Genomic DNA, 27,005 nt, shown 5'->3' with positions numbered 1-27,005 from the left:
TTAATATTGCATTAGCTGGCAATCATTATCATCTCCCACATAAATCTGGTGCTCTGTGAGTACAGGGTCCAAAGGTTCTCCAAGTATTTCAGGGAAACCTATCTCCAGGACTTCTGTAGGAGGGAATGGGCCATTCCAATTACACAAGAAAATAGAGCAGACTATTTAAAATTCCTTAATTAGCCTGGTTTCAGGAACATGTCATTCTGCTGATAGATGTAGAAAATACAAGATTCGAGTATCTGCAAGCCATTTTTGCCACTCCCAGTGTTTGCTCTGCCAAATTAGAATGAACCACTGGCTAAGGTCACACAGGTGCTGAGAAATCAATTTATCCCTTGGGACTTGCAGAAGGCAAAGCTGCACAATGTTTGTAGTGCTATGCCAGGAAGTTCAGCACTAGTTTGGAATATATTGTGTACAATATATATATATATATATATATATATATAGGCCCAGATCTTCTAGGGAGAAATGGCATCTGAGGTCTGAGGCAAATAAATCGATACCAATTTACACAGACAACAAATCTGGCTTATTTTTTCCACTCTTAGTCCAATGTTTTTGGAAACTATAGCAAAACAAACGAAAAAAAACCCAAAAACCACCCCACAAAACCTTATGTCACTACTGCTTATGGCTCAAATCACATAATGTGCAACAGGCAGCAAATACAATACTGTATTTTAACAATCCACAGCAAACTTCAAGAGGTTTACATACAAATTTCAAAGGTCCTTAAAACAGGCAATAAGCAATTTTATAGCAAAAACTTTTGGCTATTTAGGAAAACATAGCTCAATAAAGAGCTTCCAGCAGCAAATATATTTTAAGGCATTAAACAAATGTAAAAGAAACAGTACAAAAACAGTGAGCATTTTGGAGCTGATTTCCAAAGGTCTCTGAGTTGCAGGGTATCAGTCAGTCCCTAATTAGAATACATTATCCATCTACTTGACACTTCAGTGAAATGTCTATTCCACCACAGAGCTGCAGCTTTGTTCAGAACAGGTTTATTGATATTCTGCTGCATTCCCTCTCCATACCCCCAGTGGCTTGGTTCTGTTTTATCACACATCAAAAAGGCCGTATGCTCAGGGCACCCCATGCACAGCTCGGAGCTGGAGGTCTGAACAGCTGCAAGTAGTGTGGTATCACAGGAGGGACAAGCTCCAAGCAGATGTCACAGATAAAATAAAAAAAAAAAAAAAAAGGGAAAAAAAAAAAAAAAGGAGTGAAAAGGGAGTGTGGCTTGGGAACGGAGCAAGAGGAAGCGAGACACAGCAGAGCAAGACCTGACTTAAAATATGCCTATCGTGCTTTATGCAAACACTGGTCTTTTTTTGCCCTCCTGACTGTCATTAAAGTGTAATTAGTAACTTCACATGGTAAATTTGTTTCTTTAAGAAGCCATCTATTTTTGGTTCTTGATAGCAGTAACCTTCTACTCATGCATGGATTGCACCTTATCACATCAAGGGTGGAACAAAGGCTAAAAGTGAGAAATTCCATGGTGCCTGCACTCTGTGGTCACTGCTCCCCCTCTTCCAGCTGGGAACCTCCCTCCTTTCCTACATGAACCCTGTAAACAGAGACTCTGCTGCTGCCTTAATGCCAGGTGAGCTGCTCCTTGGAGACCCAGGCCATGCTGAAAATCAGCAACAAGGAAGCACTTTCAAAGCCATCACTTTCCTCTCCAGACTCCAGGAATCTGGAGAAAAGGAAATGCTCAAGGTCATTCCCAAATGTAAATCTCCCTGCTTTGCTGGCAGTTCTCTCAGCTCTGATACCAAGCCTACATACTTTCACACTTTCCACCACAATAATAATGACTTGGGTATTCAAGTTCCCTCTTGTTATTTGACCTGTACATCCTCCATATTTCTTTTTAATTATCAAATCCAAAAATTGACATTGCCTTTGAATAAAGGAAAAGGAACAGCAGAAAGTTGTTATATATATATTACATAATATATTATATACAATATATATTATATACAATACCTATTATATTGTTTTATATATATATTATATAATAATGCTGAATTTTGTGGCATATCAGAAAAAAAATCTCAGCCAGAAGCATAAAGGTCATGAATACAGCTGCTTTTAGGAAAACAAGTAGTCACAACAGCTATTCCACTTTATTATTCAGTGGTTTTGAATAAGTAGTACATGGTTTTCACTCCCAAATGGAGAAAGGGGTCAGACAATAAGAAAAAAAATAGTATCAGTAATAGCTCTGCCAGTATGGATCTAAAATTCTGGAGATTTTCAGAGCATGGCAGACTGAGGAGTGCAATAGAAATATTGACAACCCAGCTCTTGAAGTCCATCACTATTAGCAGTATGGATGCTGGAAGAAGCTCAAACCTTGCCAAATTTCCCATTAGAAAGGAACCTCTTATGCCCCACATTAGTTTTGTCAGTTGAGTAAGGTGCAAAGATGTTTTCAAAAGTTCCATTCTTCTCTGAAAACAGAAAAAGGTGGTGAATGGGCAGATTCTCCTTGGAAAAATCTTTGTACTATCACTTTCTTTGTGGGGAGTTTCACAGGGAAAACACAATGATCTTTAGCTACCAAGGTAAAACCAAACAGAACCGATCAAAGCAAAACCAAACAGAGCCATTGCTCTCTTTGCCTTCCCTTTCAAGGGCAGCCACTGCCCTTCTGGGCTGTTTAATACCAATCTCAAGTCATTCTGCCACTTGTTCTGTGAATCACTGGCCTAAGCTTAGTTTCTAAAGATCCTGAGCCTTCAGGAAGCTGGCTCAGCTCGCTCTCTCTAACACATCCTGAGCAATCTCTCTCCCCTGGCTTTCTCCAGCTCCATGAATTCCCTCCGCAACCCCAGCAGTCAGAGGGGTTGCAGCCAACCCTGCAAGATGAAAAGTCTCTGTATCAGCTTCACAAGTCCCAGGCTCGAACATAATGTTTGCAATAAGTTTTCTGTGTGTGCTGCGAGACCTCCCCATCTGATCCCTCGCAGTCCTAACTACGTTTGTGTTAGAAGAACACATAACACAGAGCCTCAGCAGAGCTGTTGATCAATAAAAATGTTCTCCTTAGAGAATGCCAGTGACATCTATAAACCCGTGAGTGTCAAAACAACGGCACAAAAAATTCCTTATTCCTACTGTCAGTGGGACAAAAGCTGTACAATTAATGCCAAGCCAATGACACCACAAGGAGAAATAAAACAAACAGCTGGTGGTACTGTGGTCCAACATCCAGCTCCTAATCTAGGAACATTTTCAGTGAAAACATGCTGACTCATGTTTTGAAAGAAATGGCATAAATCTGGTCAATGATGTAAAAACCCTACAGCATTAATTCTGTTTTGAATTACATGAGGAAAATATTACATTTAAAATGCATGGATCTGCTTTCAAAGGAGAAAATAATTTGTGGTCACTTTGTGTATGTCTATCTATTAATGCAAAGATTTTTAATAACCATCACACCTTTGAAAAACAAATGATGTGTTTTTCCTAAAACCAGCTGAAACCTCAGCTAGGTTGATACCATCCACTCCATTCTTGCTGAATATCAGGGAAGCTTTATAAAGGGTTTTTTCCCCCCTGGTTCTGTAAGACATCCAGCACTGATTCAGTGCTGCTGGTGACAACAACAGGAACATAAAATGGAGGCAGGACTCTATGCAGCTGTTGGCATTTTAACCACCATGTCACCTTACTCATACATGACCTAATACTTAAAATAACTCACTGAGAGATCCTTCCCTCATTATTGACAGGAGAACTAAAGCCATGCCAACAATTATAGAAAGCACAGGGAAAAAAAGGTGGAAAATAAGATGGATGCAGAGATGGATGCAGCCTGTGGAGAGCAATGGATTTTGCTTGTACACTGACAGTAAAACTCACTTTAACAAACACTGGAGAAAGTAGCTGTTGAAAACGTGTGTTCTTTTAATCAAGGAAAGAGACCTATGTGAAAAAAAATGAGCATTTTTAGAGGTTTTAGAGCTCCTGTTATAAAATAACTAAAAATACCACAAAAATGAACAGGACTCTACACCCCATGTGTGGTTTTAAACAGGTTCTCCTGCCAGCTGAAGGGCCTAGGTCCTGTGCGGATTTATTACAGATAAAAAAATATATTAAGTGCTACCAGATAGTTGATCTGGAGTGCTAAGTAACTATAATGAGTTAAAATGAAGTAAAATAGCTCAGCTAAAAAGACATTCAAGGAAAACCAGACAGACCCATATAATTCAAGCACAGTGAATAGCAACGCAAAAGTTTAATTCTACTTTGCAAATTCAGTATTAATAGGTCAATTATAGAGTAAGGCCTGCAGTATTTTGTAAAGAAAAGTTGATACCACTTAGGATTTCTGCAAATCCCTTTACTTTTTCTGTCTAAGGATCAAAAAAATCGTTGTTTCAGTGTCCCAGATGATGAAACATGGAGCAAGAAACACGGGATCCCACATATCTGAACACAACCAAACCAATTCAGTTGCCTATTTGTGTAAGCTAAGAGTGAATATATTCATTATTACCTAGAAAAGAATATATTCAAGTGCAGCGTTTCCTAACACAGGAAGAAAAAAGAGGCACGAGGAGAAATAAATAAAATTGATATTAGTAATGTTAAGACGCTTTTCCACCCCTTTCCTCAAGAAGAGCCAAAACCTTAACATATTGATTTTTATCAATTTTCTGTTTATCTGTTTTGTCCACTCCATCTCTGCCAGTTGCCCCAGGCAATCAACAAAGCTCTGCTTGTTCAGCCTTTGATCATCTCTGTGCTGGAAGATTAGCATATGCATACTCTCATCCTTCCCTTTATCCTGTTAATAAAGCTCCAAACTCCCTCCGCTGATGTTCAAGAAAGCAACCGGCTCCGGAGCCCCCGATGATTTGCCCCCATTCCCTGCTCTGCTCAGGACTTGGAATGCTAAGTACCATGCACGAGTTGTGTAAGTGCTTATCCACCGGCCCTCTGAGGAGCAATTCTTACTTGTTTGATGCAGTCCACGTTTGACAGACGTTCCTGGATCAGATTGGCCCAAAGCGCGTTGGGAATTTTCTAAAGAAAGAACAAAAAAAAAGCTGAATATTCACAATTGAGTTCAAAAGGAATTTTACCATGCAGGCACGTTGTGGTTAAAGGTGAAGTGAGATGTCTTCTTGGAAATAAAGAAATAAATAATTCTGTGCGAGTCCCGGGTCATTAACATGAGTTAATGACAAAGAGTTAATAAGGGCACAAAAATCAGTGTTAAAGGGAAGTTGAGCACAGAGCATGAATATCCATGGGGTTTTTGCACACTGACATGGAAGCAGTGCCTAGTTTTGCACACTGACACACACACTGGACATCAGACCTGCAAAGGGATCCATAAGAACATCACATCCACAAAGCATCCTTCTAACCACAAGTATCTGACCCTTGACTGCCCCAGTGTGTCAGAGGGCTCAGCATTAGGGACCTTGCCAGCTCTCAGTGAGACAAACAGAACCTCAGACACTGAGCAAACAACACAAAGAGTCTGATTTTCAGGTTTGTTTCATTGCTTCAAGTAACTCTCATCATCCAAAAAGTTTATTTAAAATGTATTTTATAGTTGAACTTGGTTTATTTTTAAACTCAGGACTATGAGATAGGATGGAAACTGCATCTGCCAATATTTTCAAAGTGCTGTTTAGTTCTGTGACTATGACTTTGTCCATCTCTAGAGATGTTTTGTAAGAAGGTATTTGCTATGGGACAGGAGAACAAAGTTCCTATACAGATTTAACACTCCTCAACATTTCTACCATTGTATTTGATTTCCTGACAAGAAATTAGCAATATTCTTCTTTCCTTCTAGTAAGAATTTGCTTCACTATCTTGCTAATTTAGGCTTTCATTCTATGCTGAACTTGGTTAAACTGTGTTAGCCAGTTTAATTCAAAGTCTAAACTTCTGTCCATGCACCTCAGCCATTAATCATTTCACTAAATGCCTTGTCTTATTCATTCTATCATTATTGGTAAAATGAATACTGAGAAAAAAAAAATCTGCAATCAGATTCTCTACCTCCCAATTAAGATAAATTATCCTTCACTGAACAATGTGAGCTGGACTCTCTGTTCCCTGTAGTTTCATATATTGTGGGTTCTCATGTCTTTTTCCTAACCAGTCTGAAGGGTATAAACCTGAAAAGGAGTATTTCTGGAGGCTTGGAGAGGTTGATAGGGCAGGAATCAGATCCTTCTCTGTATTCAAGATAACCTTTCAACATATTTTTCCAATCTGTCACTGATTTTTAATAATAAGACAATTAACTACATCACTGATCAACTAATCCTGGAAAAAAATGTTCTTTGAACCAACTTCTTTGAACATCAATTCATACAATGAAAAAATGTGGCTGATGATGTAGAAAGAGATCATAAACTCTCCTTCACTAGATGATGAAACAATTACACCAGGAGTGGGGGAAATGCTAGCACAGAAGGCACTTTGAAGGAGGGTGGAGAAAGCGCTCCAGAACACACAAAAGGGACCAGTGAGGCACAGCCCAGGTGGCCCAGCCAGGCAGGGTTTGCTTGGCTTGTTTCTCTCTATTGTCCCCAGCTCTCAGTGCCTCTCCTCACATCAGCCATGCATGAGGCAACACTCAAGCAGGTAAAAGAGATTGAGGGAAGGAAATTGCTGTGTTTGTTGAGAGTCAGCAGGTCCCAGAGGGTGCTTTGTCAGAGCCTCCTGCAGCCCCTCGCTGCCAGAGCCTGCTCGGTGCCTCTGAGCCTGTCACCTTCCAAAGGGGCACCACGCTGCTCCCAGGAACAGCCAGGGCTCGCTGCTTCTTTCATGTGTCATGTCAAGGCAGGCTGGAGACTGCTGGGGGCTGCTCTGCTAAGCCTTGCCAAATCAATTTAAACCAAATTTATCCTAACTTCTCTCTGTGCAGTGGTATTCTTGCTCCTGTCTTTTGAGCAGGGTTTGTTGCACAAAAAAAAACAACCAAGGACACACATTCAGGTATTTCAGTGGTTTAGCTCCTTCTGCTCTCTGTGGCTCAATTCCAGTCTCATTTCCTGGGCAGTTTTCCACCTACTGAGCAGTGGCCTACAAAATCATTTTCAATAGGCTGCTTGCAGGATGCCTAATTGTTCAACTAGAAATCAGGGTATCTGATACATATCAGGTAGTCCATTGATAATTTATCTCTCATAAACACACAGATACTTTGTGAGCCTGGTAGATGGGACTGCACCTCCCAGAAATCTGCAATAATGGATAGTGACACGCATTTGATAACAGCCAAACCATACCTCACCTACAGAGCTGTCCCAACATTCAGTGCAGTTAAAGGAAACACTGCTGTGGGATTTTGGTCATGTTCAAACCACTTTTCTATCCATACTGGTTTAATCACTATTTCCATATTTGCTGAAAAACTGTACCCATTCATGATTAATTTTAAATATTCCATGTTATTTCAGGGATATTATACTTCAATTTCCATGCCTGGTCTACTCAGCATTATATTTCAATGATCTTTTCATAAAAAACCCACACTTTTTTTGTAGGGAAGCACTTTCACTAGACATTTTTCTTGGAATTTTTGGGTATATTTGCTCTGAAAACAGCTACAGCTAAAAACCTCTGGCTTCTCCAAATTGGCACCTTGGAGAGAACAGCAATCAAGCCTGAAGAAATTTAATTTAGGATCCTGAGAAGCACGAATGTTTGGATTTAGTTTGTTCAGATAAATACACATGAAAGCTTGGTCTTTTATGGATACACAAAACTGGAACAGTTCCTTTTTGTTCCTTCACAGTGGCTTATCCTGGAATAGATTGGAATGCTGACCATGCAGAGTTAAGGATACCTTGAATATTTTTCTCTTCTATTTTATTTCTTTTTAAAAAGCACAGGGACATGATACAACTCTGGAGCAGTTTTAAGTTATTAAGTATTATGCAAACACCTTAACTGCAATTTAGTGTAGCATTAAGAGCACACCCATCCCACAAACCCACAATTACCACACTTGTTTCAACTTCTTATTTTATCCAGTTAACAGGAAAAGTGAAACATGCAATAGCTCATCATTAGACTTCACTATAGGAAAACCTGAAGATGCTTCCTATTAACATTATAACAACTAGAGATGAGGGAATAATTTGCAATGATTTATCCAAAAATGTAGCCTCTTTTTCTGTTCATGGAATATTTATTGGTAGCTCGTGGTTCTTCAATTTACTGAATATTCAAAAATATTTGACTTCTTCTTGGAGTATTTTTACAAGCAGAATGATCACATTTTGCTTTGAACACTCAATATTTAAAATTCACTACCTGAGCTGTGCTCATTAGTAAGTGGCCAGGTAGGTGTGGGTGAATGATTGCTTGTCCAACTTGAAAAATGGAGCTTCAGAGAATCATCATGGATTTTAAATATGCCTTCCATGGCTTCCTGTGCCAGGGAAACTCAAATGCTTTAATGAGCGAACACAAAAGAGATGAAAGCTTGGCTAAAGATGAGTAGGTAAAATATGTGAACAAACACTTGCAGAGCTTTTTGCAGCGTTTGCCCAGATCTAGTGACGTTGGCCAAGTGACCTCAAAGTGCCCAAACTCTGGCTCTGGGGTTAATGCAGCCACAGCAGCCTTAGATGTGAGAAACAACATTAAATTGTGTTATATGATCTTCACACCAGACTCTCCAAAAACACAGCCTGAGCTCCTGCTTTTCCTCTTCTTCATTTATTAAATTGCTTTGGCCAGGACTACAAATTTTTAATGCCCTTGTTACATCAAAACTCATGTAAACAGCTCTAGTTCTGCTCCTGAACAGACATCCCAACCTGGAGGAACCCAGGAGTTCCCTCCTAGTTCTAGGAGTTACATTTGAAGAAACAAGCTCACATAAAAGAACAAAATTATTTAGTGAAAACCTCCTTCTAGAGTCTAAAAATCAAACCCAAAGGCAAACTGCACAGTGCTGAACCACCAGCAGCCTCTGCTCTGCAGGCCCTCCTCACTACCTGATTAGCCTTGACATTTTTGACTTTCATCTTCCACACCATCCATCTTTTTAAATCAAATAAGCCCAAAAGGACACCCTTGAAAGTGCATCTGTATAGTCTGAAATATGTTAATAATTACAGTAATTAAACCAAAGGGAATTTTTGTTTTAAATTCTCCCCCTCCAAGTATAAATTTATGAACCTATCAAAACAATTTTTAATAATTAGAACTAAGATTTCAAAGTACATATTCTCAGTAAGAATAATTCCATATCACCCCAGCCAAATGCAAACATTTTTGCCAGTGAGTTCAGGGAGTTCAATGAACTCTTTCCTCTCAGATCTTGAAGTGTGTTGCTTGAGACATCTCCAAACTTCATTCACCAATCCAGTATTTTATTCAGCTTTGATAAACACTACCCTATTTTAGCCTAATTTTTTAAGGAAAAAACCCTAATCTGTGTAGCACACCATCTGCCATCTCAGCAAATTACAAATCTGTTAGCCAATTCCAATTCTAAATTGGATTTAGCAGGGGTATAGAATTCCCACAGATATGAAATTGCTTCAATTTTTATGAAAATGGGTGATAAGGTACAAAATATAAACTCAAACTAGTGGACTTGTTAGAGGAAGTCACAACAAACCAGACTTCTTCCATTCTATTTCTCATGGAATGCCTTGACACTGGAGAAAGGAATCAGCCAAAAAGGCAGGAATCAGATGCTTCTCTGCAATCAAGATAACCTTTCAACATATTTTTCCAATCTGTCACTAATTTTCAATAATAAGACAATTAATTACATCACTGATCAACTAATCCTGGGAGTCATGACACCTGGAAAAAATGTTCTTTGGACCAACTCCTTTGAACATCTGTTGGGATGCCCACAATGAATGGATTTAAAAACCTGACTGGAGAAACTCAGGGATCTGGAATTAGGTAAAATTCAACAATCTGAGTCAGCTGCTCCTGCCTCAGCTCGAGAGCTTCTAGGGCTGTCAGGAACTGACTGGATTGTCATCCTCCTTTTGAGTTAATGCACCAAGTAAGTTATTTGTGTCATGCTACAGAGAAATCAAGCACGCACAACTAAGTAGCACTGTCAGATCAAAAAAAGTTCTTTGTGTACATATTTTCCAGAGCATTTTGTACCAAAGGAGACCTCAGAGATTAATGCTTATTTTATCGAGATTATCAAACATACCCAGATAGAAGACATTGAGTTTAACAATATAATGAACCATTCTTTAAACTGAATTGTGCATTCCTGGACTTTTCCCAATTCTGCTGCTTGTTTCAAGGTTAGTATTTTCAAAACCTCCATTACTTTGCATTGTCTCCCTCTCCTGCCCCTATTCTGTGTCCTGACACACCAATGTACAACACAGACAGAAGAGAGTCTTTACTCTCATCTGCTCAACTCAGCAGTGGAAATCATGGGAATGCCACATAATTCCCGTTCTGTGATGCGAAAACAACTGTTATTATATTCTCTTACACACCTGGTTTCTTTCTTTCAATGCCTTTGCTTCCTCTGTCTGCGTTAATGCTTCCTTGAATAACAAAGTCTCCTGAGAGACACGTATGGCATTGAAATGTTTACAAAGCCACATTGCCTGAGGGGAGAAAAAAAAAAATACAGGTTGAAATATTTGGAAAGAAAACGAGGCAATTTTTTTCAGACGGTTGCAGAAAGACAGAGCTTTCCTAGCCATACATTTAAGTATACAGACATTTACATATATAAGCAACTTTAGGTAGTTTCTTATAAAGATGTTCAAGAGTCTACAGCTTTGAATAACAGCTTTTTCATCTCCTGTACCTTAAACCAGAATTTAAAGAAGGAAACATTCTTCCTGCCATGCACTCACCACCATCACCTGCAGTTTCTGAAGTTCAAATACAACTTTGACCTTTGCATTTAATAGGTGCCAGTGGACATGAGACAACTGACCATGCAAATGGAGCAATTCACAGCACAAATGGGTAATTACCTTACTTCCCCCAGGCTAATTAGCCCTGTTAAAAGGCTGGGAAAACAAGGCAGGCAGAATTCTGTTGCATTCCAGCAGTATCACTACACCAGTGATTTCTCACAGACCTCACTTGAAAATATCTATTTAACCTGTAGTGTTCTACACAGGTGTATCCCTCAGGAACACTACCCTTCAATTTGTCTTGTGCTCATCTATCGCTTGGATAAATCTCAACATTCTCTTCCCAGAACAAAATTTTCCCAAATGCTGAGCTCAGTAGAAAGTAAGAAGGTGAGTGGGAAGTGTTACAACACTGAGGGTAAGGTACTTACAACTGTAGTTTTCCCAGAAGCAGGTGGGCCCAGGACACAAACTCTTGGAGCTATGGAACAAGGATATGCAAATGTCAAGATACAGAACAGCAAAAATCCCAACCAGTTTCCCACTCTTGTATTGCATAATATCAATGGAGCCACCATGAAACAATTATCTCAGCTGGAAAGCTGCCTGAGTGGAGACTTCAGGATCGGGCTCCACTGGGGAAAAAATGGGGAGCAGTAAATCAGTGCCAGCTGGGTCCTCCTTTAATCTCCATGGTCAATGAGATTAACACTCTAACCATGCCACTTGGAGAGATAGATGAGATACATATATCTCAATCCATTTAAACACACGGAGAGTTTAGTGGGTGAGCCATAAGATACAAACATTTCCTTACCAGAGTTTGACTTTTATTCCCGAAACATTGATTTAGAACTAACACGTTTTGTGATGAAAAACTATTTCACTATTTAGTTTCACCAAAATAGGTTGTGTCAGGGTTCAGAGAAGATTTAGATACTGCAAAATGAAGCACTCTCTCACTATGCTTTTTGACAGCTGCCTTCAATTTCTCTAGTCACCATTTAAAGTAATTTTCCTCTTCGGTTTCTTGTGTTTCTCTGCCACTCCTTTCCCTGAGGGGGCAAGGTGCAAAAAATGCATCCCAGTTCTGAGGAATTCTTAATCCAGTGCATACACACAACACAATAGACATTACTGCCATAAGCTTTGTTGGGAATGAATTAGAGGCAAGACAAACAAGAGAAAATGGAGTTGCTCTTAGGAAAGTATTTGGAACTTTTTCCATAAATACACCTTGGGCTGCAGTCCCTTGAACTGTCATTTTATATTAACAGCTTTGATGTTTTTTCCCCCTATACCATAGGGGGAAAAAAAAAACCCAAACCAAACCAGACTGTGCAGGAGGGACTGGTTAGTATTTACTGGAAGTAACGTAGGTCAGAGCAGAGGAGGGATGTGCTCACCCAAAAACCTCCTCAGCTCTCGATAACCAAGGGAGATCGTGTCTGATGGTAACAAACAGGCAAGGATGTGACATGTATTTTTATGAGGCCTTCCATGCACTTAACAGTTATTGGGCAGGTGCAATTTTTAAACATACATGAAACCCAAATTATGGATTCATCTTTACAAAGTTATCTGACTTGGAAGGTTTAAGAACAACTCCCCCCTTATTGGTTCTTGCAAGTGCAACAGAACTAGTACACAATGTAGAAAAATACTTTAAAAGGATACATCAGCTGTTTTTATCACCTAATTTCTTTCAAATGTAATGTGATTAAATCCTAGGGTTTTTTTAAAATCTAACACCTTGAAACTCCAGCCCGGTACTTAGGAATTATTTATAAACAGCGTCATAAAAGAGTGCTTGGGTGCCAACACTAATCAACTTCTTCAAACCACTTCAAAGAAAATCAAAAAACCTTTCCATCCACAGATCCTTTTGAGGTTTAACTAGGAGCATGATTTAAAATTCACAAGAAAGCCCTTAGGTATTGAAGCTTTAATACACAGCTTTCTTGGACAAACGTTTGATAAAAAACGAAACATACCATTATATACACCATCTCATGCTTTAATATTGCCCAGGGCTACTGTAAATGCTCACTTTGTACTAAATCTGGTTTTCTCTCTGCTTAGTGGCTGGCAGCAGATGGGGCAGCGTAATTCACTGATTTACTCATTTGCACACTTGTAGGACTCCTCTAAAGCATTCTCCCCAAACATATGACACAGGGCCACAACCAGGACACCACTGGATGTAATGTTTAACCCCTCCCATCAACAAATAGTCACTATTTAATACTGCAGCTCCAAACCAGCAGCTAAATGAAGCCAGGAAATTCTGGGAAATGCCTTTTTCTTCAGTAACAAATCATATTTAATTCTGTATTTAGCCTTGATGAGATGTTACAGGATTTACTGGTCTAATTAAAGCCAGTTTTAACATTCAACAATGATTTTAGCAACAACAAAATTAATCCTGGAATAACACAAAAGAACAGCTGGACTCACAGAGTTCCATTTAAGTTCAAAAGATTCTATGACTAATATTAATACAACAGAATTTTCTTAACTTGTAAGAGAAATCGTTTGTCAAAAAGAGGAGAAGCTCACGGTACACGCTGAATATTCTTGCAGAACTTTTTTACATTCCTTCAGAGGTTTGAGTGTAAAGGAGGAACTCACAGAAATGCCACTTGGATCCTGAAAGCCTTTTTCATTAGCACAAACCAAGGTACCATGTAGAAAACTTGCATCTTTGAATATGAAAGAATTATCAGTCTTCATGTGGCCCCTGAAGGTTTTTAGAAGGAACACATGAAAGAACAATAGTACAGAGCCCTAAGCACAAACACTTTGCCACACATTTGACCTACGAGATTTTCAAGGCAGTTGTAAGCTATAATCACCATTAGAATTGTTTATATTTTTAAAAGTACTTTAGACCCTATTATTAATTAAAAAGGTTTTCTAACTTCACACCTGGGAGAGATGCGATGCTTCTTTTCCACACATCTCTGTTTGAAATTTTCTCTAGGGCTAAAACTGTCTAGCAAGGCAAGATCATGAAAATTCATCACTTTACTGATGGCTCTAATAAGGTTTTTTTTTCTTCTAAATAGTCAGCACCTTCCGCCATGATCAAAAAGTAAAATCAACTCTGCTACACATTTCTGTTACGTTATTTTCCGTATAATTTATTCTTTAAACAACATTTAGGCTTTAATTTTAATTGGAGTTCCTCTCCTTCCTTAACAGGGTTTTCCAGACCAAAAGCAGACAGCATTTTCCCCTTGACAAACAACTGCTGTAGTTCTATCTTTAGCCTCTAAGTACTGAAGTCATAAGATGGAAACCTGCCTAATTCTGTTGGTAAAATACTGTGGGGCTTCAGGACAAATGCTAGCCCAATATGAAGAAATTTTATCAGCATTCTATCAAACTGCAGGAAGTTCTTCCACATATTTTCCATGGGTCTACAAACCAGATTGATTATTCATGCTGCCTGCACTAGAAAAGGCTGGACACAATTTGCAGGGTTTGATTTTTTTTCTTTAACGTATTTAGCAGCATTTCAGTCAACATCCATCTGATCAGCACCACTAAGAGCTCCCAGCACCTCCAGTGATAATGATTTCATTGATGCTGCAGCAGAACTTTCATAATGGTTTACTCTGGTTTTAAAGAAACATCAAAGCTCCATGACACTAGCTCTCCCTGACAGCTCATGCAGAACAAAAATTATAGTTCAGTTGTGCATATCCAAATATAATCTGCCTAAGGGTGAACAGTTTGTAAATCAAATAATTTGATTGAGGGTACATGCTTTTATTGTGCGGAATACAGACTTCCTATTCAATTTACCAGGTTTTGTTACACAGAGGAGCAGACACACTCACTGTTCCTTCAGCTGAGATGCCACTGAGCAGTGGAACTCATTAACAGCAGCGAGTAACAAACTAATCAAAAAGCAGAGAATCTGCCAGCCCAGGTAGAATAGGAACCCAAATTTACACCTGACAAAAGGAGTAATTAGCGAGCTTAAAGACAACAGGAAATATCAGATGGGGCACAGAACGCATTAATAATTGATACACCAGAACTCTTTGTTATTCCCTTAGAGGGTTTCATTGTTATAACTGTTAAAGTGCATTTTTTATTAGATTACCCACTAAAAAAAGAAATTAAAAGCATCTTGCATACTATAACTATGCCAAAATGCTCACCATTTTTTTTGTTTCCACCCTCCCCAAGACTCAGTCTGGAAAGTTTGATGCATCACCTGCCAACGGTAGAGCAGTTCCCAACAGCTGTTAACAAATCAGGAATTGAACTATTTATGGTGTCTCCACTTTCACTCACCATCATCGTTGTTCTGCTTTAAATGGTTTATCATGAACTCAATGGGATCATCTGGCTTATGAATCAATAGCTCTTCAAGCATGTTCTGGAAATAAATAGGACAAAGTCAGAGGAAAATTTAACACAGCTCTGCAGTCATGGTATCTTGCATTTCTACAGCAATGTTACAATGAGGATTCTAAACAGCTTATAAATGCTTATTTATTTTCTTTCACAGCCCAAATTGAGACTTCAGAACCTATTTTACATGCTGAAAAACTGAAGCTGGTCATAAAATTGTCAATAACCCCCCCCCAACCTATTTGCTTTGGCTTATTTGTGGTACATATGGACACCAGAAAGGTTTGGCTCGAGCAGCCTGGGGTTGATAATGGTTGAGCCAGCACTGACATAAAAACTACACAAGGAGTTTGGAAACCAGAATTAGCTTGAATTTGTGTCTCTGCAGGGCAAGTTGAACCTTCTCCATCACATTCCCACGAGTTTCTGGCTGACCCAGAGGAGCACAGAACGGACAAGAGCTGTGGAGAACACAACCCACCAGCCAAACTCACAGAAACAGCACATTTTGCACCTGTTCCTGTGCCAGCCTTGCCTCCTTCATGGAAAGGAGTGGGGAGAAGGTGGGAAAAAAAAGAATAAAAAGGCTTAAAGCCTTGCCTTGAATGTCTCTTTGGAGCCCATTTTCATGTTAAATCCTTGAGCTTATACAGGGCCTTGTTTCAGTTCCCACTCGTAGCAGTGGGGATCTTGCACTGGTTACAGGGAGGATTTTGGCTTCAAAGGCAGAAAAAGAACAACCCTGAGAAATCCACACATTTCCTAGTAAGACATTTCAGCACAGCCACGAGTTCTGTAATTAAAACTAAACATCAAACAGAACTAATGTTCTAATTTAGATAAGCTGCAGAAATGCTCATGCTGGAAGAGACATCTATTTCTAAAAAGCAGTCATAACACTTTCATATTTGCAAGTAAATTCCATAAAGTCGGTATAGTCCATAAAATTTTATATCCTCACCAACTGATTGTCTTTTATTAGAGTGGGCTATTTTTTTTCCTACTTCATCCACTTCATTAGAATAATTAAATCACTCAATTTTGTTTATAAACTGGTGATTGTGCAAGTTCTGATGCCTCAAGGTCTGGGTAGCACAGAGCATAAACTATGAAAATTGTATTTTTATTGGAAGCTCATTTAAAAATTATTACTTTTCAGAAACATTTCTTTAAACTAAAAAATTTGGATTTGGCACTACACTTATCAGCACCTTTAAAAATAACAGACCTAAGAAAATCTGGGTTTATTATAATTCAAAAACATTCAGGCTGACAGTGATTGACACTGTCAATGTTTCTTGCCCAAATCCTACCTTCAAACCCTTAATTTTATTCAATTCTGCTAAACTCAGTTTAATTTCATGAGTAGCTCTGCTAATCTCTGGGGCAGGTTCATGTTTTGGGTCTCAAGTAATTTTACATTTTGTGTTTTGTAAATGTTTTAGCACAACAATTTCAAGCTGTGTTTGTGTCATTATGTTGCTCCAACACAACTGAAACATGAAAAGAAAACACGACCCTGAGTAAGTCCCAGAAACATTTTATGTAATATGAGTTCCTACAGCTGCATTCAATGCCTCATAGCTTACAAAACACAGCATTGCATTAAAAAACCCCCAAAAAATCACAACTATTACACCGCACTAATCATAATAAACAGAGGAAAAAAAAGGATTGCACAAAAAAAAAAAAAAAAAGAAAAAAAGAAATAAACACGTGAGTGTATTTCAGTGAGATCTGAACAAGTGAAAATGACTTTGTAACAGAGTTAAGAGTTAGCAGCACGCAGGGGAAGGCTCTCCGCCAAGTTCTCCTGTGAGAACAGCACCAGAACTTTCGGTCCCTCACACAAACCTCCCCACGCACGACACAAGGGCTTTTCCCGAACCTACAGAACAAATCACACCCTTCTCTACAGCAGGGAAACCAGCCTTGCTACGTGCCGAAATCACAACGACTCCACAAGTGCCATTTTCTCCCTTTATTTTTGACACACCCGTCCCCGAACAGCCCCAAGAGGAACGCAGGAGGAAGGGTTTTAACCGGGGGCTGATCAGCAGGCGGTGACCGGCCCCGCTCTTCTTCACCGCGTTCTTCCCGCACCTCGTTTGTCACTGTCCCCCCTTTTCCTCCCCGTTCTCCGCCCCTGCTCGTCCCGCCTCGCCTTTCACCGACTCCTTTCTTCCTCAGGCTGCCACTTTCTTCCGCAAAACAAATGACACGTACGAGCCGCAGCAACTGCCAATTAAAACAATTAACTGCGAGAGCCCACGGCCGCTTCTCGCTCACGGACACCCGCCCGTCAGTTTCCACAGGAGCCCGCATCGGGCGCTCGCCGGTGCCCCTTTCCGCCTCCCCCGTGCCCGTCCGGCCGCCCCCGCGCCGCGGAGAGGCTGGCGGGGAGTCCCCGTTCACCTGCAGGAGCTGGAAGAGCCCCCGCTCCTCCGCATAGGCGCCCGCGGGCGGCGGCCATGCCCGGCCCTCGTCCGCCACGGCCTCCTCCGCCATGGCCGCCCCTAGCAACGCCACGCGTTGCTAATCAACGTCATCACCGCGCGACGAGGAACGGCCTCGCTCCACATGGGGGCGTGGCCACCGCCTCGTTAACTGCAACAGGGAGCGGGGAAACGTCATCGAGCGGCGACGGTTGCCAGGGAGACGGCGGCGCGGTTGCCGAGGCAACAGCGGGGCTGAGGGCCCGCGGTCAGCGCTGGCGGCCCGGTCATCCCGCCCAGCCCGGCCACCCCTGCCAGCCCGGCCGCGCCCGGGGAGCTGCCACACCGCCCCCGCCCGCCCGCCGGCCGGTAGGAGCCGCAGGGCTCGCTGCACGAACGGGCCGGGGGGCTCAGGAGGGTGGGTGATGCGGGCGAGGCTGCTCCGAGAGCTCCTGCTCTTTCCTCAGGGTCCAAACCAGCCCCAGGGTCCAAACCAGCCCTCTGAGGAGGGGCAGGTTAACCCCGGCCCCGGCCCCGCCGGCGAGCGCTGCGTGCTCGGCCGGCTCCCGTGAACGGGAGAGCTTTGAAGCCGCTGAGGCGATGGTTTTACAGCGATAAGAGGAGCCACGGCTCCCCGCGGCCCCGCCGCAGCCGCGCGGTTGATGCATTGCCGCATTATCTTTACAATAGACCCACTAGGGTTTATGGCATCTGATTGTCAGTGCTCCCCTCTGGGTTCTCTGCCTCTTTTTGCAGCATCATTACTAACTCATTGACTTACTGCTTGGGGCTCTGGGACTGCAGGGCTTTGGCACAATATATCTCCTATTTTTCCCGCTTTTTACTTTTTTTTCCTTTGTAACTTTTCCACTAACCTACACAATTCCAACTCAGGCGAGACGTAGAATTGCATAATTTCCAAAAAGCAGCTTCCTTTCTCTCCTTTTCGCCCCAGATCCAGAAAGAAGCAAACATGAACGAGGTAGTGGAGACCCTAAGAAAGATAGAGCAGAACTACAAGCTCTTCCAGCAGCAGCAGTTTTCATTTGTCAGAGCACTGGAACACACCCGGGAGGAAGCCCATGACTTGGTCAGACCTGTGTCATCCATCACCCAGGTACAAAGCATTCAGCACCAAGTGCTCTCTGCCCGTGAGAACAGGGACAACACGAGGCTGGCGGGCACCCGGGGCCAGTTCAGGGACGAAGAAATGTTTTTACTGAGGGAGGACGGACAAAAGCTCTCCAGTAACGTTTGTGTATAACTCGAGATGTGAGGAGAGAAGCACCTGTGAGGGCTTCCCATTATCACGGCAGGAATCTCATTGCTGAGCAGCACTTTCTGGTTTAGTTTAGCACTGCTGGGGCACAGCCAGAAATGTAGGGCACAAGAAAACAATCAAACCAAGCCTCCTTCCCTAGCCACACATGGAATCTGTAATCCTTAACTTGTAGGAAGCAGCATGTCTGGCTCTTCCCCCTGGTATCGGTGCTGCTGTATCTTTCTATAGTGCTTATTAAAAATAATGGCTGTGTTACAGAGGGAGGATGATGGATTGAGGGCTGAAAGTCCCAAGTGGGCAAGGGGTTTTCTGGGCTGGTAAGTGAATTGTCTTGGAATTTTTATAACATGGTGTACTTAAAGGTAGAACCTAGACCACCTGGAGACAGAAGGGGGAAGAAAAATCTAAACAAAATCAGAATTGTGAATTTGAGGCATCAGAACTCGGGCACAAAACTCGGATGCCAAAGGCAGAGTGACAGCCAGGCTGCTGTCAGGATTAGGACACAGAATGAGCTGGTTATCTTTTCCAAGGGCTGCCTCTCCCTCATATAAGGGCTTTGCTCATTGCATTGAAGAGGATTGTGACAGACATTGCACTGAGCCATTTTTTCCCATTGAGATGTTGTGTAACATTATGCTGTTTTTAGAAGCACTGATATCCCAGTGGTGCTTCTTGGCAGAGGTAGAAGGGCTGCTCGTGGTGCGGGTGAAACCTGGTGGGTGGTGACCTCAGAACTGTGTGGATGCACAGCCTCCTCTGTGACACAACACAGGAAATCAGCGGTGGCAAACTCTGCTCCTGAGGGGGAGGGTGGGAAAGGGAAAAGAGCAAATTACTGGGAAGGACAGGGAGCAATTGGTGCAGCACACCCTGGTGATGCACTGAGCAGAATCCAAACCTCTACCGAAGAAACTTCACTGGTGACAAAAGCAGGCACCCATTTGAGTTTACTGCCATTCTCCCTATTTTTAATTTGCCATGGGAGGGCACAAGAATAAAAGCAGCAAACACAGAAATGTGTGTGGTCTCAGCCTACAGCTGACTTGACTGCCAGCTCTCTTTGCATAGAAACATAGACACTACAGAAATAAAATGATATTGCACTGGAACATGGCTAAATTTCCAGCCCCCAGCAGTTTTATGTGGCAGCATTTTTAGCATGGAGTGATGGCATTTCTCAGGGAGGAGAGGAGAGCATAGGAAGGTGGAAAAGTGGGAGTGCACACCACAGTCAGGCAATGGCAACAGCTCTTTAAAGATTTCTACATGGAGCAGGGTATAAAGTCTGGCTTGTGCAGAGCTGGACAGCCCTTGCAAGTTGTTCCTGTAGTCCTGGTCCCTGTCCTGGTCACTCAGGTGCATTAACTCTCTGTTGTTGATGTGGACAACAAGAGGTCCTGTTATCCCACTGGTGAACATCCAGGCTAAATGGATACTCTCCTTAGGACTGTTTCTGCTCACAGCAGCAGTAAAAAATCCTGCCACTCGCAAGGACACAGCACTCAGCAAAGAGTGTGGAAGGAGGAATCTGTAATGGAAATGGACTCTTTGGGGCCATTTTTTATTTTTCTTACAAACCTGCTGAGAATTTGGCCAAGCACGTTCATGGCTTCTCTGTATGCAGAGACTGTATCCATGTTGGAACTACTTCCCTCTTGTCTTGGAATCTTACAGAAAGCACTGAAGGTGTTGGAGCCCAGCTCTGGCTGCCAACCAGCCACTCAGAATTTATATTCTGAAGAGCCTGTAATTTCTTTGGAGATGATACTTAATCCCTTGGCATAACATTTCCTCATGCAATGCCATCACTCTGAGTAACACAACTGCTCAGGGCAAGCAGGGAATAGCATTGCTCTAGCAGGTTAGCCAGGGCAATTCAGGTTAAATGGGTCGAGTTTGCAGTCATGTGCCAGATAAAGACCCGTGAAGGATGCGTGATGCAAGCACATCACTCCAAACCATTCCCAGTTTGGTGGCTGCCCTCACTTCCCACCCTGCTCTGCCCAGGCAGCTGTGGCCGGGGCAGAGGGAGCAGACAGAAGACCCCACACTCACTCAGCCTGTTCCTGCAGTGCTGCGAGCACAGCTGGGTTTGGCTGTGCACTCCTACACCTCTAAGGTGAGGAAGGCTCTGTGTGCCGATGCACAGATTCCTTACTCCAGCCTTCCTCAGGCACGAGGAATGACGAGCAAACATCCCAGCTCTGAGCTCACACTCAGAGCCACAAGAGACAGCAGCTTCTCCTCACTAACCTGAGCAGCTTTGCAGCACAAATTCAGTGCAGTTTAACACCACTGACCCCTGGTTTTCCCCCTGTGCAGGTCCAGTGCTACAAGGACCACCACTGTTACAATGCCACAGACAGGCGCATCCTCAACATGTTCATCTCCATCTGCAACGATCTCCGCAGCCTCTGCCAGAAGCTGGAAACGGTGCACCCTGGCGACAGCGTGAGCAATGGCCTTTTGGAGAAGTGCAAAGTGCTCCTTAACGACAGCAACGACTTCACTGCCATCCGAGCCACGTAGGTGCCTCCTCAGCTCAGCTCCTGGCGCTCGACCGTCAGTGCTGCGGGACTGGCACTGCACATTCCCACCTGGCTTCTCCACCAGTTCTGCCACAAGGTCCTCCCTAGGTTCCTGTTCCAGCTGTTGGGAAAACACTGCCATATCCATGCACAAAGACTGCTGGGTTGTTTGTCCATCCTTCTTGCTGGTGCATGGCACGCCCTGAGGTCTGTGCAGTGCTCAGGCAGGTTACCTGCTCCTGCCTCCTGCTCCTCCTCTGCACAGAGCTAATTTCTGCAGGGCAAGTGTCTGTATGTCCTCTCCAAGACTTCCAGATCTATGCCAGGGTGGTTTTTGGCAGGACTCATTCCTCAACATGCAGTTCTATCCATGCTTTTCTGTTTTTGGGAAATGGCTGGCTGTGCAATCCTGCTCTTCCGTGGGGGGTCTGAGGGTGGCTCCCAGGGTTGCACTGCTGGGACTCCTCTGCCAATTGTTTCCCTCTGTCCCACAGCTACCCCCACGGTGTTGTGAATTACCTGAGCTTGGAAGAAGCAAGGCATCGCTATGGAGGGGTGGTGAGCCTCATCCCCATCGTTATAGACAGCATGAGCGAGTGGATAACTTACATGAAGAGGCACGTGCTGTATAAAGTGAGTTGTGGATGTGGCATGTCCCAGAAGGAGACGCCCATTTCCCAAACACCATCTGCTGTGCACCTTGCAGCTCCAACCTCTGTTAGTAATAAACATGCTATACAATTGCAGGAAAAAGATTTCGAGACATACCTGGCTGAAAATCAACGTCCACAACAAAAAGCTCCCTGGAGGCCACCAGGCAAACACCCCTTTTAAAGGATCAAAGCTCCTGCATCTTCTGCTCACCATCTTTAACTACCTGGCTGATTAAAGACAATGAAATGAACACTAGAGATCCATCCTGAGTCCACTTTCTGAAGAGCTGCCCTGCAGCCAGCCTGGGACAGATGCATTCACTCTCCCTTGCTGATATTTCCACTCTTCTCCTCAAAGTCATATCCCAACAGAGGTAGCTGTAGCTATAGCTGGTCCCTGGGACCAGCACTGCAGTGGGAGCAGGAAACAGTCAGGAGTCATCAAGTTCTAATCTCTCAGAAATGAAACCTGGATAAGATACTTGAAATAGGATTTTACATTTTCTCAGCCTCCTTCCTGAGGAACATCCCCTCCCTTGCCACAGCCAGCGGGGTAAAGAATCTGCCTGTGTGAAGGATGTGATACAGAGCAGCAAAGGCCTGGCATTATGGATTCAGACACATCTTCGAGATTTAGACTTGTCTCTAAGATTCCCTCACCCCCATAGAAATTGTATGGTTATCTGGACCACAGAATCTCTGTTTACAGCACACTAAGGAGGTCTCCATATATGCCACTGGCTACAGAGGCCAGTGTGCTTCAGCTGTGCTCTGCTGCAGCCTCCTGCAGCTCCTCACACCACAGAACATCTCCCCTTACACCTGCTTGACTCTTCTTCTGTCACAGCTGGAGATGTAAAGGAGAGCAGAGCTCATTTTGCCCTTAGTTTGTGTGTACTGACAATAGCCAAATGTGGACAAAACACCCCTGTGCTCCTCAGACCTCTACAAAATAAAAGCCATTTCCAGTCCATGTGATCCATGGGAATGTGGTGGGACCATCATGTTCAGATGGTTCCTGTTCAAATTGCAAATTAAACTGTCTGTGCTTTCCCTGTTTCAAGGCAAGGTTAGCATTACCTTATCCAGATGTCCCACCTAAGGGGCGGGCCCAGGCTGGCCCTGGGGCTTAAAATATGCAGCATGTGGTCAGACCCTAAAGCCCTTCCTAAATAACAGTGTCCTCCCTGTATCTGGCTGCTCTTTTCCCCTCCCACAGGCAAATTACCTCCTGGCTCTTTGCTTCCTGCTGGAAGACACCCCTGAATAAACAATTTCCCTTTGCATACCTGGCTCAGTGTGTTAATATTATGAGAAAGCTGTTGCCTTAAAATCACCGGTTTTTGGCAACAAGAAGCGAAAATTAGAAGGGAGAATTAATACAGAAGAGGGGGCATAGGAAGGAATGACAGCTCAGATGAAATGGAAAGTATTTTCAGGAGCATTTTTTATTCCTCACATAACACCCCACATTGTTTTGCACTTTTTTCCTTTCCCCTATCCACTTGTACTGCAATGCACCCACCCAGTCTGGAGTAGAGCCCTATTTTTAGGGAGATTTGATCCAACTGAACTGAACCGTGGTGAACTCAAAATGGTAACAGAGGGTCACAGAGCGACTCCCGGGCACTACTGGGGCCGCAGCCAGTGGAATGTCACCGTCACCTTCTCTGGCTTCACTTGAGATCCCTGGTGCAGAGGCAGCTTCAGGCTGAAAAATCCAAGTTGTGGCAGGTGCCGTGTTGTGTTCCATGGTGCAGACAAGTGTCCAGTGACAGCTGCTGTCTTGGAAAGCTTTTCAGGACAAGCTGCGAGGACTGAATGATGACAAGTGTTGGGGACACAAGAGATGCTATCCCCAGATCTTGTTTCCAACCTTCTTGGCCCTGTCCTATAGTTTAAATTTGAACACACAGGCTGTGAGGAGACCAAAATTATCCTGCATTTTTTGTAGCTCCCTTTCAGCTTTCAGGGATGAGCACAGCACAAATGGTTTGTCAGAACAGTCCTACCAAACCCAGTCCACCACTGCTGCTCAAAACCCCAGTGCAGTTGTCATTTTGCACTTGACCAAGGTGATACACACAAAAAACAGTTCCCAAATCTTAATAATAAGATTCATACACACGAGAAACAGTTCCCAAATCTTAGTAATAATTTCTAGCCTAGCCCTATCCTTTCAGTCAGTGTCATGCAGCCAAAATTTTAAGACCCAAGCAGAAAAATGAGTGCATAAAACTTGCAGTCTGAGGTTTGATAATGACAAGACCAGAATCTGTTGGAAGACTGCAAAGTTAAGGCTCACAAAAACATCCAGACAAATTACTTAATTTCCATACAAGTTCTCCTCTTCCAGAGTGGATGGACACTTCAAAAGACAAAAAGATACAGCAAGAATTGTTTTTCTCTACTACAAATCAAGCTGTTTGAAGAATTTACATAAACAGGATGTAAATGCCAAACACAAAAGTGCAATAAAGTTTACTTTAGCCTCGGTGAGCATAAAATTGCAAGATACACACTGAGAAACCAGGCAGGGCACCAGACTGACTTTCCCATAGATCTGTCAGTTAGTCCAGGAAATAAATGCTGCTTTTTTGTTCAAAGGCTGAAGTAAAGATATGGGCTGGTAATAGATGATCTCAACAGAATCCTGGCATCTGTATGAATTATCGCAGTGCTCCCCTTGATTCAGCTAAGGGTCAAACCAGGCTTTTGTCAACCTGAGCAACCTGCTCTAGCTGAAGATGTCCCCACTCACTGTACAGGGTTGGACTGGGTGAGCTTTAAAGGTCCCTGACAACCCAAACGATTCCATGATGAACCACTCTGTGATAAAACATTTTGTATGCTCACTATGTGGTTCCAGCCTCTCACACGCCGAGAGGACAGGGCATAGCTCAGACCCTGAGAAGTTAAGATGAAGAGTCAGGAATGCTGGTGGGCTCTGGAGGGAACCAGAAAGGACGATTCAAGGGAGAGAGGAAACTCAACATCCCAAAGATGCCGCGGAAGCTGATGCGGAGCGAAGGGATGGGCTTGGCAGGGCCTCTAGCGGCCGCCTCGCATCAGTGTCCAAACCTCTCAACAGCAACTTTTCAACAGTTCCAACAATCCCGCTTTCCCCTCGTCCTGAATCCCCAGGGCCTTTTTAACACTGGTTACAGGTATCCCACCCCTGGGATACAGCCCAGGGCGCTGCGGGGCCGCCCGCTCCCGCTCCCATCCCCAGAGCTGTAATTTCAGAAGAGCCATCGGCTGTTCCCTGTCACCACCACCCTGTTCCCACATCATAAACACCCCGAGGCATGAGAGCTGTTTTCCTGGGACTCTTGAATTCCCTTGGTGGTGGTGCAGCACCAGTTTGAGCTCTTAGTGAGCTGAGCACCGAGCACAGCGAGCAGAGGCGGCTTCGCAGAAACCGGGAATAGCGTCTGGCAGACAGCAAAGATCAGCCAGCCCAAAGGGTGCACGTGGAGTGAAAAAGCCTTCTGGAGAAAAAGGTTCAGCCAGGTAAAGCCCACAGACACCAAATCATGACGACCATAAGTCAGTTATTTGGAATAGTCTTGTCTGGAAAGCAAAGCCCGTGGGAATGCAAACCCGGCTTCCTTTGCAGAGCTCCTGAGTGTAACGGATGAAACAACTCCACTCCTGTGATTTCCTATGTTGTAACCACTTCTAAAATCCACCATTGTGCCAGCAGCTAAGCAGTTCCAACGAATTGAGATCAATCAGCAAAGATATTTTAATTTCCTGAATTTGAAGTATTTCCTTCCCTAATGTCTCCTGTGTGTTTATTAGCTGTGTTATGAACTACCAAATGCACTACTCGGCTTTAGTGAGTGAGGAAGGCACTTAATTTTTCTCTTTTTGAACCCCAGTAATCCACTTCTGTAGGTAATTTTTATCTAATTATTTTTTTACACTGACAAGTGCAGCATTGCAATGCCAAGCTTAAGGGATGCCTTATTTTAAACCTGTTCTGTGTAAGTCCAAGTTAAATTCCCTTTGTGCTTTGTTTTCATTTTCCTACCCCACGCTGTAGAACAAATCCCAGTGCAGGGAGCCCAAACAATTCCTGTGTCACTCAACTCCAAGACGATGTTTATGGTAATTTCTATGTAAAATTCTCCATAAACATCATTCCTTGGCCAAAGCATGTTCACAATGTGTCACTTGCACAACAGAGACCCTTGCATGTGTTGCTCATATTTAAGAATTATACTCAGTCCTTAACTGGAATGCTGAGGCTTGAGTATGGATTACTAAACTGCTTTGAGCAACCTTTCAAATATTCATTTATTTCAAGAAGAAAACAAACAAACAAAAACCAGAAGACAAACCAGTGAGAAAGTGCCAGTGTGGGGGAAAAAAAGCAAGAGAACAGCCTTACCTCACCAGGTAAAGCTTAGAACAAAGTGGCCCCAAAATTCCTCGTGGTCTGAGGAAATGTCCTCGTGTGTGCACTGGGGTCTTCAGCAGGGCATGGAAGGGAAAAGCACAGCCAGGGACAGAGCCAGCTCCTGACAGCAGCCCCAGCTTTGCAAACAAGGCTCTGACATTTCCAGCTATTAATTTCTCTAATCACTGGGCAGTCCTGGCCTGCGGGAGCAAGGCCATGCAGAAGCTCACCCGCAGATCTGCAGCACTGAACTGTTTGCAGTTCATTTATGAATTATACTGGCACATTGTTGGGGAGTTTGTCACAGAAGAAAAAAGGCTTTGGTTCCATGCAGAAAATGAGCTTTGAATGGTGAATCCTGTGCAAAGGGGCAGCAGCACTGACCTGCTCTGGGAAGATGTTTGGACACTGAACTCCTTTCTGTGTGTTTTGGTCCCAAAGAAGTCGGCTGGCAGGGAAT

General features: G+C 43.1%; 2 protein-coding genes across 7 annotated transcripts in view; one reads left to right on the top strand and one right to left on the bottom strand.

Moving 5' to 3' along the window:
* Positions 1–26,935, bottom strand: part of AK8 (adenylate kinase 8) — a 76,038-nt gene extending 49,103 nt beyond the window's left edge. For 2 of the 5 annotated variants that reach the window (XM_048325298.1, XM_048325300.1), the window contains exons 1-3: positions 10,497–10,514; positions 4,990–5,058; positions 3,889–3,951 (exon numbers count right to left, since the gene is read on the bottom strand). Coding sequence is in view for 2 of the 5 variants with exons in the window: in XM_048325297.1 (XP_048181254.1) it covers positions 4,990–5,058; positions 10,497–10,610; positions 11,303–11,352; positions 15,180–15,261 (315 nt within the window). In the remaining 3 variants the exon portion in view is untranslated. Of the gene's footprint in view, positions 1–3,888; positions 3,952–4,989; positions 5,059–10,496; positions 10,611–11,302; positions 11,353–15,179; positions 15,265–17,654; positions 17,745–26,536 lie in introns of those variants that run through there. The other 3 variants (XM_048325297.1, XM_048325302.1, XM_048325299.1) reach the window with 3 other exon arrangements.
* On the top strand, positions 17,941–23,426 carry SPACA9 (sperm acrosome associated 9). 2 transcript variants are annotated; one of them, XM_048325303.1, is made up of 5 exons: positions 18,000–18,043; positions 18,630–18,791; positions 21,282–21,484; positions 21,982–22,120; positions 22,235–23,426. In XM_048325303.1, exons 2-5 carry the CDS (start codon positions 18,648–18,650, stop codon positions 22,319–22,321), a joined length of 573 nt encoding a protein of 190 aa, XP_048181260.1. In that variant the 5' UTR covers positions 18,000–18,043; positions 18,630–18,647; the 3' UTR covers positions 22,322–23,426. The 2 variants fall into 2 exon arrangements, with proteins under 2 accessions (XP_048181261.1, XP_048181260.1); XM_048325304.1 differs by having other exon boundaries at positions 17,941–18,043; positions 21,982–23,426.
* Positions 26,936–27,005: the final 70 nt, after the last annotated feature.

Source organism: Corvus hawaiiensis, chromosome 21, assembly GCF_020740725.1.
Source record: "Corvus hawaiiensis isolate bCorHaw1 chromosome 21, bCorHaw1.pri.cur, whole genome shotgun sequence".
Taxonomy (NCBI): domain Eukaryota; kingdom Metazoa; phylum Chordata; class Aves; order Passeriformes; family Corvidae; genus Corvus; species Corvus hawaiiensis.
This window is presented reverse-complemented; position numbering and strand designations above follow the sequence as displayed.